Genomic DNA, 16,235 nt, shown 5'->3' with positions numbered 1-16,235 from the left:
GAGAAGTACCTGGCCAGACTGTTCCCAGTTGGGGACAAAAGGCTTCCACATGTAAGGGCAGGGCTCAGCAAGGGTCAAACCTTGTTGGAGACCCAGAAGAGTCTTGTTCAGGCTGACAACATTCTGTGAATGTAAACTTCTTGTGCCACACAGTGACAAAGCAACCAGGCCCAAATCCAGTATGGCTCCCACAGTATACCTCTATGCACAGGGCCATTAAAATTTGCTCAGGTATAAAGAGATTATTAATGGGAGAAGTCTTAGGAACCCTGTTCTGAACGCTTCCTTATTTCTTCTGTAAACTGGGTCCAAATACTTATGAATCACATAGGCAGTTTTGTTGCTGCCTTAGCCAAACCCTGAGAAGAAACCACTTTAAGAATTTATGTTAGTTCTATTATAATGGAGCAGTGTGGCAGCACGAGCAGCTCCAGACCACATTGGCAGGAGTGGAGGCTACTTACTTATAGCTCTGTGCAGCAGGAAGGAAATAGAGGCCAGGAAGTACATCTGGGCTATAAAACCATAAGGCCTTCTCCTGATGATCTTTCCTCCAGCTCGGCCCACCTTCTAATAGTTACTCAGTCTCTCAAATAGCAACCAGTAGGCTGGGCACCAGGTGTTTAAGCCGTGAACCTGTGGGAGATGCTTCACATTTAAATCATAGCAGCTCTTCTGATATAAAGACTTGCTCTATGTGGTCACATCCCTATCTCTGGCTAGAATTAATTGTCTAAAGATGGGTGAATTCTAAGTTTGTATCCCTAGCCTTAATCTAGCCTTTGAGCTCCAAATGAATATATTTAATTTCTGGCTGATTCCCCTTTGGTTTTTCAAACATATCACGGTAGTGTATCGAAATTCCAGTGCAAGAGCACTGCTTCAACCCAACCTCCTCCATTGTTCCTTAGTAAAATGTGCCAGCTTAAACCCAGGGTCCTGTGTACCCTAACCAGTCATTGCCACCGAGTTCCTCCTCTGCTTCCCCTGGTCATTCTGGACCCTTTTTTCCATCATAAACAGTACACTTAGGATTTGTTTCCATACTTAAACATCGTATTATTAGATCTAAGCTTAGTGTACTCATAAAACATAAGCTAATACGAAATTCAGATAGGTTTATTCTTTATAACATAGAGAATATGGGGTTTTTTTTCATTTTTTTTTTTACAGTCCAGCCATTGTCTCCCTCCCAGTCCACCCTCCCACAGTTCCTCAGCCCATTCCTCCTCTACCCTACCCCACACTGTCTCCAAGAGGATGTCCCCCCCACCCCCCGCCCCACGCCGAACCAGGCCTCCCTAATCCCTGAGGCCTCAAGTCTCTGGAGGATTAGGTGCATCTTCTCCCACTGAGGCCAGGCCAGGCATCCTCTGCTGTATATGTGTTGGGGCCTCGGACCAGCTTGTATATGCTGACTGGTTGGTGGCTCTGTGTCTGAGAGATCTTGGGGGGTTGGGTTAATAATGTAGGTGGTCATATATGCAGTCCAGGTCCATGTTCCAAAATTTGTATTTCTTTATAATGTATGAGATTTTGAGTGGGAGAGATGGCTCGGTGGTTGAGAGCAGAGAGCACTGGTTGCTCTTAGAAAGGACTGAGTTCAGTTCTTGACACCTACCGTGGTGACTGAAAACCATCTGTAATTCTGGTTCCAAAGGATCTGATGTCCTCTTCTGACCTCCATGGGCACTATACACACACATAGCATACAGACATACATGCAGGCAAAACACTCATATAAATAAGAAATGTGAAGTGTCAGGGAATAGAGAGATGGTTCAGTGGTTAAGAATGTTTGCTGCTGGGGCTGGGGATTTAGCTCAGTGGTAGAGCGCTTACCTAGGAAGCGCAAGGCCCTGGGTTCTGGGTTCGGTCCCCAGCTCCGAAAAAAAGAACCAAAAAAAAAAAAAAAAAGAATGTTTGCTGCTCTCCCAGAGCACTTGAATTCAGTCGCAGCACAAACATCAGGAGTCTCACAATGGCTGGATCCAGGAGATCGATGCCTTCTTCTGGCCTCTGTGAGCACCTGAACACATATGGCAAACAAACATGAATTAAAATCTTAAAAAGAAATATGAAATCTCAAAATGACTAAAATGCATTAAAGATTAATACAAAGGAATTAGTAATGTTTTTACTATGTGCTTTATTGGTAAAGTACATATTTTTCAGTTAACTAAATTTATTTAAGTGGAAATTTTATTGCTCATTTTTGTATTAGAAAATATATTGTTATCTATTAACATATATGCTTATATATGTAACCATAAAGGAAACATTTACTTAGCCTATTATGCATTTTATCTAACCCACTTTTGCTCCAATTAGAAGTTTTTCAGATAGGCTTTAGGACTTTAATTTCTTACTAACACTAATTTTTCTTTTATATAAGAAAAGAACACACGAAAACATAGCACCTACTGATTGTTTACATGAGATTATCTTCTCTGACTGCAGTCTACTTCTGGTTTATCTTAGCTCCAACTGGCATCTTTTAGGACTCTAACACGTAACTGAAGCTTTTCAGGAAACACTGTTGGTGGACTTCATGTCTGCCGTGGTCCTCTTTAGGTGAAACTGCAGTGCTCCCAGTTTATAGTATGAACGGAAACTTGAAAACGAGCGCCAAAATGCCTGTGTCGGAAGCAAGGATCTACTGACTCTTAAACGAAGAGAAAGCCTGACATTCCTTCACCACTGGTCAGCACTCGCTGAGGCCCTTTGCTTTGTGAAAATGCTTATTGTCACAAAAGTATTTTATACTTTTATATGAGTAAAATTTAATTCCCTTTCTTACTTTGGATTGGCTGTCTTTTGTCTCTTTCCTTTTTAATTGACAAGGAACAGAAGGCAGTGTATGCTGGCCCTCTGTCTTCCTCCTGTCTCCTCCTCCTGTGTAGTCTGTCGCATGTCTCTACATACGCTGTTCCGGCCACTCATCCAGTAACCAGCTGGGCCATTTCACCTGCTGGAGCCATTAAAGAGGACTCTCTCCCCCTAGATTAATCCCCTCCGACATTAGTTTTTTGCACTGACAACTGCAGCAGGCATTCAGGATTTGCAGGTGGCCAGTGTGACGCACATAATTGCCTACAATTTTAGGCAATGAATAAAAATGGTCTACATTACTTGTCAAAGGTTGTATATGCAGTGCCAAGTGAGATCTATGGGAAGCCTTTTAGGGTTTAAAGAACAGTTAATAGCAAGGCTGCACAGGGCTTTTTTAATCATAATGCATTTGTAATATAGCACTTTGATCTTCTCCTTGTAGGAAATGGTATTACATTAGCCACTTTTAAACATTTATGAGTGAAATTCAGTTATAGAAGAGTAAAAGTGATTATTCTTAAGCAGAACATGTTCAATTTCATTAAAAGTTTTCGTCTTGCCCCTTCCTTGTTAAAATCCATGGGAAGCCCTTTCCCTGGGGGGCTTCAAATCAGGATCTAAGGATATGGGGCCTTTTTTTTTTTTTTAATTTTTCTTGTTGGTAACAGTAATATTTGCAAGGAAGGTATACTAAATATAGAGATAATTTATACAAATGGGCATTTACAAGAGAATAACTGGTCATAGTAATGAAAAAATACTCTCAGGAAATCTTACTACTAATAACTGTAGCAACAAATTTTAAGAAATGAATATTTAAAACAGGTCCATAAATTATCTTTACAAAAACAAAACCAAAAAATGTCCCCAAAACAGAAGGCCCGGATGATTCTCAAATATGCCTCTTGTGGAAGAGCTCAGTTTGACCTTTCAGCCCTGAGAGCCTTTTATTAACACCTGCCTGTAAGGAGACCCTTGCCACACGCAGCTTTTAGATTCAGACCCACAGAACTGATGAGGAAAGGCTTGAAGGGTTCAGTTTGTGTCACTTGCTGTTTGGCGTTTCCATTTCACAGATGATTAATCTTTCTGTGAAGAAAGGCCAGAGAAACAAAGCCGGGCGGCCTCTTCCCGCAGTCCCTCCTTCTGAATGCACACTAGCTTGCTAACTAAAAGGCCTTTAGATTTCCAGCAGAGAGAGATGTTCTGAAAGTGAATGCAGCTGGTTGGAGGTCACCAGTGCAGGGCTCTTGCCGTTGTGTGATGGAGGCTTTGGCAGGTTGGGGTGTTGGGGGGGGGGGCAGTGGCGAAGTGACAGGGAGAAGGGGTTGGCAAAAAAAATTAATTCAGAAGAGAAAAGGTTTGGGTCAGTTCATTTAATATTTTGTAGAGTAAATAATCAGTCATAGGTTTAAATTAGTTATTTGTTTGTATTTCTTTTTAAGGAAAAACCATATTTTAGTCTCTTTTCAGTATACTCCCCATTTCATAATAGCATGTGACATCACTAGATAATGTTGACTCTGAAATTCTATCTTTGATGTGATTGAGTTGTCTTGCAGTTTTTCATATTGTTATGTTAACTGATTTTGCTGACTTTGTGTGCTAAAAATCTAATGCTTCATCAATATTTCATCAGTTTTCATTTGAGATACAAAAGTTGTATTTCTGTTCATTGCAAGAGTTATCTTTATTTCGAGGACTTGAAACTTGTAGCACTTAGTGTCCAGTGCTTACTGCTCATCTTGTATTTACTTCTTCCTTGATTGTGTACAGGACATAATGTGCAAAGTCAAGTCTTGGGTTATAGATCAAAAGAAACCTGTTCGCTTCTATCATGACTGGAATGACAAGGAGGTACGTGTGGACACTGCATCTGTTTCTGCCTTCATTTCTCAGAGAACAAACCGAGCTGCTGTTGTCCTATAGTTAGTGTTACATAGTTACTTTTATTTCTGTCAGCCACTGTAAATTCCTAAGCTTATTTTCCCCCTTTCCCAGCCTCTCACTTTAAATATTTCATAACATCTAATCCTTTATAAACAAAAGATTATAAAAATTAAAATGTTTACGCAAAGAATGTTTATGTTCAAATTATTCAATGTTTTACTGCATCTTTACTAAGCTTTTTAAGGGCTTCTTTCTCTGTCTCCTCTCTAGATTGAAGTGTTGAATAAACACTTACTTTTGACTTCCAAACCAATGGTCTACTTGGTGAACCTTTCAGAAAAAGACTACATAAGAAAGAAAAACAAGTGGTAAGTGTTTCTTCTCGGATATGCCCACATGCAGCATGTAGGTACGTGCATATGTGTGTGTAATGTGTTTGATTTTAATATCTTTTCCTTATAAAATGTTAAGAATTAGAAAGTTTTGTGTCATGTTACATTTAAAAGGTAAGTTTCCTAAATGAATTGCACTAATAGAACATTACAAACTGAATTATATTAGAAAATTTTGAGTTGTATAAATTTGCTTATCAAATTTAAGTTTTTAAAATGTTTTGTTACAAAGTGAGGGTAAATTTATTTGGAACAATGAAGTGTTTTAAACTGAGAGTTTGTAGCCACATTGATACTTCAGATGACCTTAAAACCTTTACTAGGGATTGCAGCTGACATAATTTTTTTTTTCTAAATTTTAAAACCAAGATTGAATAGTTTGGGGGGGGGGGACAAGAAGGGAGGGAGGAAGGGAGGAGAAGAAAGAGAGAAGCAAAACCTAGGTGTGGAAAAGGTCCAAATACTGGCTTGAAACTTCTGAAGTATATCAAGGTAAAAGCTGCATTTGTGTGTTGCCATTCTAATATGTAACATAAACGTGAGAGGACCCGTGTGTCCGTGTGGGCATGGAGACATTTGGCATAGTGTTCACTTTGACTTGCCTCACTAGACCCTCATGTTTTATACCATTGAGTCATAGAAACAAATCAAAACTATACAAAGACAAAGATCTGAGTTCTCCTAAAATATATTGTCGGCTTCTCCCTGAACTTCATTAAGTACTTAGATGCACATGGTTTCAATTTTCCATTAAAAATTCTCATTTCCATATGATATCAAAGAGTGAGAAGGCTTTAAACTGAAAAATAAACATTCATAGACTGGAAGCCAAAACAATAATTAATGTCAGATGGTTAACTCCAATAAATCATTAGAATAAATTCTGTGAAATTACTGCAACTAAAAATGCCCTGTTGATATTACTGTAAGACATTTTGTGTCCCTGATAGGAAGCTGAGTTTAACCTCTTTATTGGCAATGTTCTAGAAAGAATAATTTAGCATAAAAATGTAGTTCAGACTGGTCATTGTCCCCCAAAAGTAATTAACTTTAAAATATAATCAGTTCCATCCTGTTTCAAACTCTAATAAATTTAATGATTAATGTGTCAAAAATTGTTTGCTTTAAGAAAGAATTTTAAAATTTATTATTTGACTTCAGTTAATAAATCTTCTCATGGCAGTATGAGTGGTAGCTTTCCCTGAGGCCGGTAAGACAATACAGACATCAAAGCTTACACGGAAGGGATGAGTCCGCTTCCTTGCCCAAAGGGGCTTCTCACACCTGTATTTCAGTGATTACAGGTAGAACTCCCTGGCTCTAATTGTATAGTAAATACGGTTTCCCAGACCCTAATGGTACACAGACTGCTTAGGAGACGCCAGTCTGTGATTTAGCTGTCGCCAGACACCCCATGTTTTTTGTGAGACCAGTTGTGATGATGATATGGTTATAGCCCATTGAAACTACTCTTGTCTAAATAGCAAATTTTAATTTGTAACAACATAGATGTATGAATGGTTCTATTTATAAAACCAAATTTTTGTAGGTTTTATGTATAGCTAATGATCTGGTCTGACATTGGGATATGTGTGTTGGGGGGAGGTGTCCAGATCTTGTGGAAGTTAGTGTAATTGTAGCTGAAAGATCAAAGACTGGGTAAGTGAGTGATGTTCCAGAAGAGAATTTACCACATAGCCATTTTCTGTACAGTTTCTGCCGCCTGCTGTTCCTATTTTCCCTCGAGCTAGCCATTGACTACCCCCTGTGCATCCCTGCTCGTAAAACAGAATTGAGGAAGTGTTTGTCATGTATTTATGAGTGGGAAACACTGTGTGATAGGGAATGGCATCTACTGGAGCCGGAAAGATTGCCACTTTGCTCCCATTCAGCCACTCTGCTGCAGCTTTAAATCTCTGTTTATGTAACATAGCCTTCATATTAAAGCCCTGAATGAGTTTTTATTATGAAAGAGACACACTAGGTTTTCATCATGTCTAACACTGCAAGCAAATGTAAATAGTTAAAATTCATTTTAATTCCTACATCCACTTGCTTTGTTAGCATCTTGGTTTTTGGTAATGTTTGTATCTAAGCCCCATTTGCATCAGTTGCTCCTTTACCTGTCCTGCAAAAACAATTGTTTTAGGGTTAGCATGTAATATTACTGTAGCAAATAGGACTGATGTGGGAAGTGGTAGTAAGTGCGCTCACAAGAGCTGGGCCTGATAGGGAGTAGAGCACTTGCCTAACTTGTACAAGGTCCTGGGTTGTCTCCAGCACCAAGAAGAAGTAATACATACATAGTGCGCACACGCGCGTGTACACACACACACACACACACACACACACACACACACACACACACACACACACTATTTTCGGTGGTTAGAAAAGATCAAGGAAGGTTTGTGGCTCTGACCCCAAGAGGAAGACTATATTTCAGGTCATATTTCTAGAGTGATAAACATTTTTGGTTTCTGGCTAAAATTCACTTTAAATGGTAGTGTGTTATTTTTTAATTCTAAGTTGTTGGGTTTTTTTTTAATAGTATTTTGGTAGATAAGGCTATTGTACATGAACTAGAGGCATACTTACTGTTTTGAAAGGTAAAAGCTAGACTGAGTCTGACCCTCCACTGTGTTAGCAGTGCTGAATTCATTAGTTCATTGATGGATGACTAAGACCTAGGCCCTGAGGAGAAGCTGGTGTGGCAGCTAGGTTGGCTATAGTTGTGTTGTGATTAGATGACAGTAATCAAGATACTGTGTAAGAATCTAGAGAAGCCATTAATGTTATGACAAATGAATGAATAAACTATGTGGGAATTTTTATTGATTTTGGTGGATGCTAATGATTTTTGAACACTTCATTTTCTAAACATGATCAGTTGTTACAAGCAAGATTATACCCAGTGTTAATTTTCATTTTAGATTGCCTAGTGAGTCATGGTGTCAAGCAGGTATGGGACATTCAAACTGTCAAACCACTGCTTAATTGGAGGTTTAAATTTCAATCTTTGTACCTTTGCTGCTCTGTTAGTAATATATGCTGTCCAATTATGGAATCAGTAGAACAAACTAATTTTAGATATTTTTACACCTAACGGCTACCAATTATGTTTCAGTCATGTGTTCCCTTGCCCTTACCATTCTTTAAACTATTGATAAGGACAGTTAGGTCTCGTCTACTTGTGCCACATAGATGTTCATCTAGAAATACAAATAAAATTTAAAACATGCACACTTCTTACATATGTCTTGGTTAATAAATGAGTCATTTTAAATGATGAATTTTTTCAAGATTCATAGACAAATATTTGGGAATCTTTTCAAGTTTTAGAACAATAGACTATGTCAAGGACACAAAATTTTAAATTCACAGAAGCTTTATTAAACCATATACATATGGTGTATGATTCATGTTTTGATTTTTAGCTTGTCATGACAATGTTTCTCTGTATAATCCTGGCTGTTTTGGAACTTGCTTATAGACCAAGCTGGCCTCAAACTCAGACATCATCTGCCTCTGCCTCCCTAGTGCTGGGATTGTAAGTATGGCCACCACACCAGTCATTGATTCAGTTTTTGTCTGCCCACCTTCCTGCTTTTGTTAGTTTTTGATGTTTCTTACAAAACCAAAAATAACTCTAGAATGATATATATTGTGTAACTGGTATACGGGAAAATCATGGAATAGTTTAATCTTGTCTTACTTTACCAGATTATTTTAACATAAATTTAGTTGACTCATTTGCAAACGTTAGTGTATGGCGCGTGCCAGGGCATGCTTGTGGTCACCAGAGGACAGTGCAGGTTCCTTCCTTCCACCGTTCGAATCCTGGAATGGAGTTTCGGATATCAAGGCTGGTCGGTGGCAGATGTCTTTCCCCAATGAGCCACCTCACCAGCCTCTGAATCATTTTTTTCACATATGTGTGCATTTTCATGTAATGATATTTGTGAATTTCTGGTTTTGTTTTATTTGTGGTTATTTTTCTTTGATGAAGCCAAGATTGTCCTTGAACTTGAAGCAATCCTCTTGCCTCCACCTTTCAAGCCGGACTTGTGTTTGGTTTTCCTTAAATGTTTTTTGGTTACTCTTTCAACAATTTCAGCTTCTTATCAAGTGGCAATAGTATACGTGCACACATCATGAGGATGATAATTATTGAAGCGTAACTCTCTGTAGAAAGGCTATTGCTCCACCATAAATGCATATATGAAAGCCTGTTTGCATTTTGTTCAATGTGATTTATTATTTCTATTTGTGGGGTAGCTCACTCATAAAAAAATACCATGGTAGGAGTCAATTGTAATTTCCATGAGCATCATCTCCTCAGGGTGATATCTGAGTGATAGAATTCATCAAATGTATAGGATTAAGGTTTTTCTCTATGAAAAACAAACATTTCATAATTTTTTCTAGCTTCAAGAGAATAAACAGTTTAGGCCCTTTTTAAAAATAGCAAGTATTTTATAGAATTCTCTCAAATAGTTTATTTATGAATTTCCTCGTATACCAGTGGTTTTCAACCTTCCTAGTGCTGTGACCTTTAAATACAGTCCCTCATGTTGTTGTGAGCCCCAACCATGATTTTCATTGCTACTTCATAACTGTAATTTTGCTACTGTTATGAACCATGATGTAAAAATATCTGTGTATTCTGATGGTCTTAGGTGACCCCTGTGAAAGGGTCATTCGACTCCCAAGGGATCGTGATCCACAGGTTGAGAACTACTGTCATACACATACATACAAATGTGATCTAGAACATGAAAGAAATTTGTTTATAATTCTAATTACCAGTGATTCATTTGTAAGTACAGTCCCAGGGGATCCAGCACTCTTCTGGCTTCTGTTGGCATCAGGCATGCACCTGGTACACAGACAGGCATGCCGGCAAAGCCCAATGACATTAAAAAATAGTAACAATAATAAAAAATGGAATCTGATTAGTGGTTGGTAGAAGTGGAGGAGAGTTTTGAAATGCAGAGAATTTAAGACTGTTGGAATTGAGGCACAGCCTGGTGCCTCTAAGAATGGCATCTTAGACAGTGTGCATGTCTTTCTGGGACAACACAAAGGAGAACGCTAATTTGAACTATTTCAGTGTTTTGTCCTTTATGCCCTGTATTTTCAGAATAAGAGAAAATATTACTTTCTCTGACCTTTGCCCTCATGCTACATATTCTCTAGGTATAGAACTCACATTTAGAGTCGTAGTTCAGCAAATTTTGAAGGCTAGCCAAAAATGCTATATACCATTAATAACATATCTAGTAAGAAAAATGGACTCTCAAAAAGTCTGAGAATATGCTTGAGTTCTAAATGAAAGAATAGCTTTTATCAAGAAGTTTGATCTATTAAGAAAAATACTGCTTTGCCGGTGTGGTAGACGCCTTTAATCCTAGACTAGAGAGGCAGAGGTGGGTCTCTGCATTACAGGCCAGCAGGGGAAGCGAGAGGGAGGCTGTCCAGGGAGAAGTGACAGTTGGAAGTGCTAATATGCTGGGCTCTGCTGCTCAGCATGTTGTCGTTGTTTTGGTTGGTTTTCTCCTTAGGCAAATTATGTAAACCGTCCTATAGAGAGCAGTTCATCTATTGTTCATATAAAGTGTATTCCATATAAACAAAATTCCCCAGACTGAATTGTAACCTAGTAACAGGGAAACCTAGTAACCTAGTAACAGGGAAAGGGATTTGTTGTCTGAATTATCTTCTGGGTACTGGAAATGTCCCTTAGTTTTTCTTCTGTTGCCTGAGTAAAGAAGCAGGATGCATCCCATGTCTTCACAGCTCACTCGCTCGGTGGGGCTCCCAAGAATCACAGTCACAGTCACGTGTGTGGTCCTGCAGCTTTGCTGTGTGTGACTTAGATGATTTTATTGTTGCTGCTTAGCTCCCATCAGCATAATTTTAAAAATTGTCATTGCATTAAAATTTATTTATTAAAATAAATTAGGAAGTTGCTCTTTTAAAAGCCCTTAAAAAAATTCTCCCTCCCTCCATCCCTCTTCCCCCCACCCCCCCTCTCTCAGTTTCTCTGCATCTGCATGTGTGTGGTGTGTGCTTACAGTGACAGGACGAAGGATGCCAGCCCTAGGGTGCTGAATGGAGGAGAGGCCCTGAAGGGCCACCTCTTCCCATGCCAGGGTTTGCTGTTTCCTTTCACTTTCGCTTAGCATGTGCAAAGCATGTGCGATAGTACTAAGCTTTATTTATAGTCTCTAAATTTTATGGTGTTTTTAAAATGAAATACTGTAAATTTACAAAAAAGAAAAGTATGCAGATATCCAATGGTTCCTAAATCTTCACATTCTGGTTTGTAGAAATTTCCCCAACTGGAATTCCGTGGAATGTAATACAGGCTCAGCACCCAGCTTAGGAGCCTTTTCTTGCAAGGCTGGAAATAAGACTTGACTTTTCCCCAAGTCCTGTTCTTTCTCTCCTTCTCAGTTCTTCAAAGTAAGGCATTTCTCCTGAGTCTCCATATGCTTTCGCATCTTCCTCTTAAGGTGGGCAGTGGTTGGTTTGGCTGGAATTGGAGAATGTATGTGAAAATAAAATACACATGTAGAATTGGCATATCTTTAGTCAAGACTAGTACTACTACCTAAACTAGTGTGTTCTTTTTTTAAGTTTCCGAGAATGCATCTTTCCATCAGAAACATTAATCTTGTGATATGCACCATAAAAGCTTATTTAGCTTACATTGTAGCAGGCATTTCAGTTTAGGTGAGACAGGCTTTGGTGTCTGTTTTTTTTGTTTTTGTTTTTGTTTTTGTTTTTGTTTTTTTATTAACTTGAGTATTTCTTATATACATTTCGAGTGTTATTCCCTTTCCCGGTTTCCGGGCAAACATCCTCCTCCCCCCTCCCCTTCCTTATGGGTATTCCCCTCCCAGCTCTCCCCCCATTGCCACCCTCCCCCCAACAGTCTAGTTCACTGGGGGTTCAGTCTTAGCAGGACCCAGGGCTTCCCCTTCCACTGGTGCTCTTACTAGGATATTCATTGCTACCTATGAGGTCAGAGTCCAGGGTCAGTCCATGTATAGTCTTTAGGTAGTGGCTTAGTCCCTGGAAGCTCTGTGGTATCTGTTTTTATTACCAGTTTTTCTACTCAAAAATGTATTCTGAGATAATTGTCATAAAAACTTAGAGCTTACCCTTATTTATAAGGTTGGCATATAAGGTTTATATAAGTATCCATTCTGTCTTTTAGAAAAATGCTTTATTATAGCAATGAGAAGACTAACTTCGTAAAAAGTGTCATTAAGAATATTTACTGAAGTGGAAAGATGACTCAGTGGTTAAGAGTGCTTAGTACTCTTCCAGAAGGTCAGAGTTGAGTCTCTGATGCAGAAGGCTCAGAACTACCTGTAACTCCCACCCACTCCTTTTCTAAGCAAGTAATTATTGATGCCTTCTGTGTATCTCTCTTTTTTTTTAGATGAACTCATTTATTTGACATTAAGTTATGCAAAGAAAGATATATGCAACTGCTTAAAAAGAACCACATTTTCATGTTACTAAAACAGCAGTGGCCAAAAATGACGAATTGTAGAATGGACCCCAGGATTTAATGCAAAAAAACACCCTGTACAGAAAAATGTCAGACTTCTAACTTTACAGAATCCAGCACTACACGGGCTTCTTATACTCCTCTGCTTCTTCCAAGTCTTTTTCACTCTCTAATATCTGCTGAAGAGCAGTATATGCAGCCTCAAACTGGCGCTGGCAATCTGGGATCATCGTCTGGGAGGATCTTTGCATGCTTCTTAATGGCATAGTTTTCACCGTCTTCAGCCTTCAGTTTTAAAATCTTGTCTTCTTGCTGCTTTGCTTCTTTTTCATACATCACTTTTTCTTTGACCAATCACTTCACCACTCCAGTCTTGATCTTGATCTGCCTCACACGAGGTTCCGCCATGGTCTCTAAGGAGCCGCAGGAAGGAGAGGTCGTCTGTGTATCTTATACCTGTGTAGGTTATAAATAGAAAAGGCCTTGTTTCCATAAGGCTGTTCTCTCATGGAAATAGACATTCAATGAGACATTAGACATGTCAGGAAATTATTACAACATTAAATAAAAGCAAAGCAGACAAGTGACACCATCTTAGCTAACATAGGTAGGAAGGCCTCAGGAAGAAGGGGCACATCAAGGATCTGAGCTGGGACAGAAAATATGTGGGGCAGCATGGGGCAAGTTAATCAGGAGACTGAATAGGAGACAGTAGTCAGTGCAGTCATGGTGAGACTGGATTTTATTACCTTACAGAGCCTCTAGAAACTACTTTAAAAAGAACTTAGGAGTTCTTATTTAAAGATACTGCAATTCAATAAACTTAAATATATGGATTCTAAAATTTAATTCTTTATTTTTTTCCTACATTTAATGTCATTGGTTAGCTTTTCCTATGCCAAACCAAAAGACAAACAGTAGATGATCATTTGTTTAACTTCCTGCTGTGTGACAGGCACTTGAAGTTCAGAAATTGCTAAGATATTAATAAAAAAAACCCTGAAGCTTATATAAATAATAATATCATGCACACTTTATAGATATGGCAGTTGGAAAGATAACAGGATATGCCCATATACTCGAGTGTGGGGGTGTGTGTGTGTGTGTTGTGTGCATGTGTTGTGGTAAAAGAGGTCCAGCTGACTTGAATATTTATGCCTGTTCCATGTGTGATAACTGGAAGCCAGGTGGCTAGTACAGGATGTGTTACGAATTCCCACAAACCTGAGAACTATGTGCTGCTCCTAGGATATGTTTCTGTTGCTGCTGGGTTTGCCTCACCTTGTAGTTTTACTAATTATAGAATACCTCACTGCTAAGGAGCAAGAGGAGTATATTTTAGCATACTTAGGCACGTGCTAGAAAGAAAATTCTGTGGACACTACCAAAAACTAAAAATTGTATAAAATTGCCAAATCTAAAATAATTGGTGTTGTCACAGTACAGACTTCCCCAAACTGTAACAGGCTAGTTTTTATACATTGAGATGAGCATGTTTTCCAACACAGGGAGGAACTAGTGACAGTAATGGGCACAGATAAGAAAGTATGTCTGCACTAGCTGTATTACTTCTACTGCATTGCAGGTTCAATACGCTTCCGTGGTTATTCTTGCAGACTAATGTTTTTGATAAGGAAATGTTTCCTAAATCACTTAAAAACAAATACTTGACCCTTTTTTAAAAAAGCAAATCATTGTCTGTTAAAAACAATTCTTGGGGGCTGGAGAGATGGCTCAGAGGTTAAGAGCACTGTCTGCTCTTCCAGAGGTCCTGAGTTCAATTCCCAGCAACCACATGGTGGCTCACAACCACTTATAATCAGGTCTGGTGCCCTCTTCTGGCCTGCAGGAATACACGCAGGCAGAAAGCTGTATGATGTATACATAATAAATAAATAAATTTAAAAAAAAAAAAAAACAATTCTTGGGTCTGGAGAGATAGCTCGGTGGTTAAAAGAGCACTGACTGCTCTTGCAGAGGTCCTGAGTTCAATTCCCAGCAACCACATGGTGACTCACAACCATCTGTAATGGGATCTGATGCCCTCTTCTGGTGTTTCTGAAGACAGCTACAGTGTACTTGTATATAATAAATAAATAAATCTTTAAAAACAATTCTTTACTGCCAGATTGAGCCAAGTTGCAGGACAGGAGAAAACACTACCAACTAGAGTTATGGCAAATAATTCGTATGACTAATGTTGGACTAGGAGTGGACATCATGCCAGTGTACACTTAGTTACATACCGCTTATGTTTGAGTCCCAATAACTTTATAAAGTAGATACTGTTATCACCCACATTGAAAACCATGTATAGGAAATTACGGAAGATGATCAGAATTACTAGCTACTGAGCAGCATTAGGATTGAAACCTAAGAGGTTTGTCTGCAGAGCCCACTCATGTTCTTCACAGCTGTGTCATCCAGTGTCAGCATCAGGTCATGGTAATGCTGCTAAGGTAAAAAGGGCCAGAAAATATGTCACATGCCAGGCACATTCCTATACTATACATTTTATATCAATAAAGCTTTATTATTGTTAAATAATTTACGTTATACATATATTCAGAGAAGTGGCTTACCAGTTACAAGTACCGCTCTTCTCCAGAGGACCCAAGTGCAGTTCCTAACTCCCATGTCTCGTGGCTTCCAACAACTTATACTCCAGATCCAAGAATTCCAATGCCTTCCTCTGGCTCCTGGGGGTCAAGATGCACACACAGAGATACATACACACATAAAGTTTAGGCATGAAAAAAATTTGAGATTAAAAAATTTACCATAACATAATTAGGAAATGCCAACTGAAAATAACATAAAAATATATTTATTTATGGACTTACCTCTAAAACTTTTCCAATTTAACAGCCTTTACAGGGACAATCATGAAGATAGCTTATCTGTTTCTATGTGGAAAACATAGAGGTCCCAGCACCTAACTGACATTGCAGCTCACAAACCATCCCAGTCCCAGGGGATCCAGCTCTCTCTCCTCTGATCTCTGTGGACACCAGACATGACCATGGTGCACAGACATACAAGCAAGCACACTTACACTTAATATAATAAAATAAATAAATCTGAAAAATCAGAACCTCAAATACTGCTTTTTCCAAGCCCTGGGTTGTTTGCTTTCTAGTGCTGAAGTCAAACCCAGGCCTCATGGCTGCTAACAAGTTCTCTACCATCAAACCGCATGCACACGCACACCCCACCTGTGTTTGTAATTACATGGTAATTTACTATATTCAGTACATTTTCAGTAGCAAGGATTTGTTCTTCTATTGTATTTTTTAATTATTTTACTTTTGAGATTATAATTACATCATTTTCCCCTTCTTTTTCCTTCAAACATTCCCGTACATTCTTCCTTGCTCTCTTTCAAATCATGGCATCATCTTCTCATTTCCCATTAATTATCGATACATGCATGCATGTGTGTATGTATATATTCCTAAATACATAAATACAGACCGTTCAGTTTGCATAATGTAACTTCTGTGTGTGTTTTCTGGGCTGAGTTTTTGGTATTGGATAACCAACCATTGCTGTACTACTACTGCCTGGCAAAGACCATTTTTCCCATTCTCGGCCTT

At 38.8% G+C, this 16,235-nt stretch overlaps 1 protein-coding gene and 1 pseudogene across 1 annotated transcript in view; one reads left to right on the top strand and one right to left on the bottom strand.

Moving 5' to 3' along the window:
• The window catches only part of Ola1 (Obg-like ATPase 1), a 118,962-nt gene that overhangs the window by 68,294 nt on the left and 34,433 nt on the right, over positions 1–16,235 (top strand). Inside the window, exons 6-7 of the mRNA NM_001033927.1 lie at positions 4,609–4,689; positions 4,993–5,090. Coding sequence (NP_001029099.1) covers positions 4,609–4,689; positions 4,993–5,090 — 179 coding nt within the window. The remainder of the gene's footprint in view (positions 1–4,608; positions 4,690–4,992; positions 5,091–16,235) is intronic.
• Positions 11,221–13,188, bottom strand: LOC134486110 (tubulin-specific chaperone A-like; annotated as a pseudogene).

Source organism: Rattus norvegicus, chromosome 3 (genome assembly GCF_036323735.1).
Source record: "Rattus norvegicus strain BN/NHsdMcwi chromosome 3, GRCr8, whole genome shotgun sequence".
Taxonomy (NCBI): domain Eukaryota; kingdom Metazoa; phylum Chordata; class Mammalia; order Rodentia; family Muridae; genus Rattus; species Rattus norvegicus.
The sequence above is the reverse complement of the archived record's forward strand: the minus strand, read 5'-3'. Positions and strand labels throughout refer to the sequence as shown.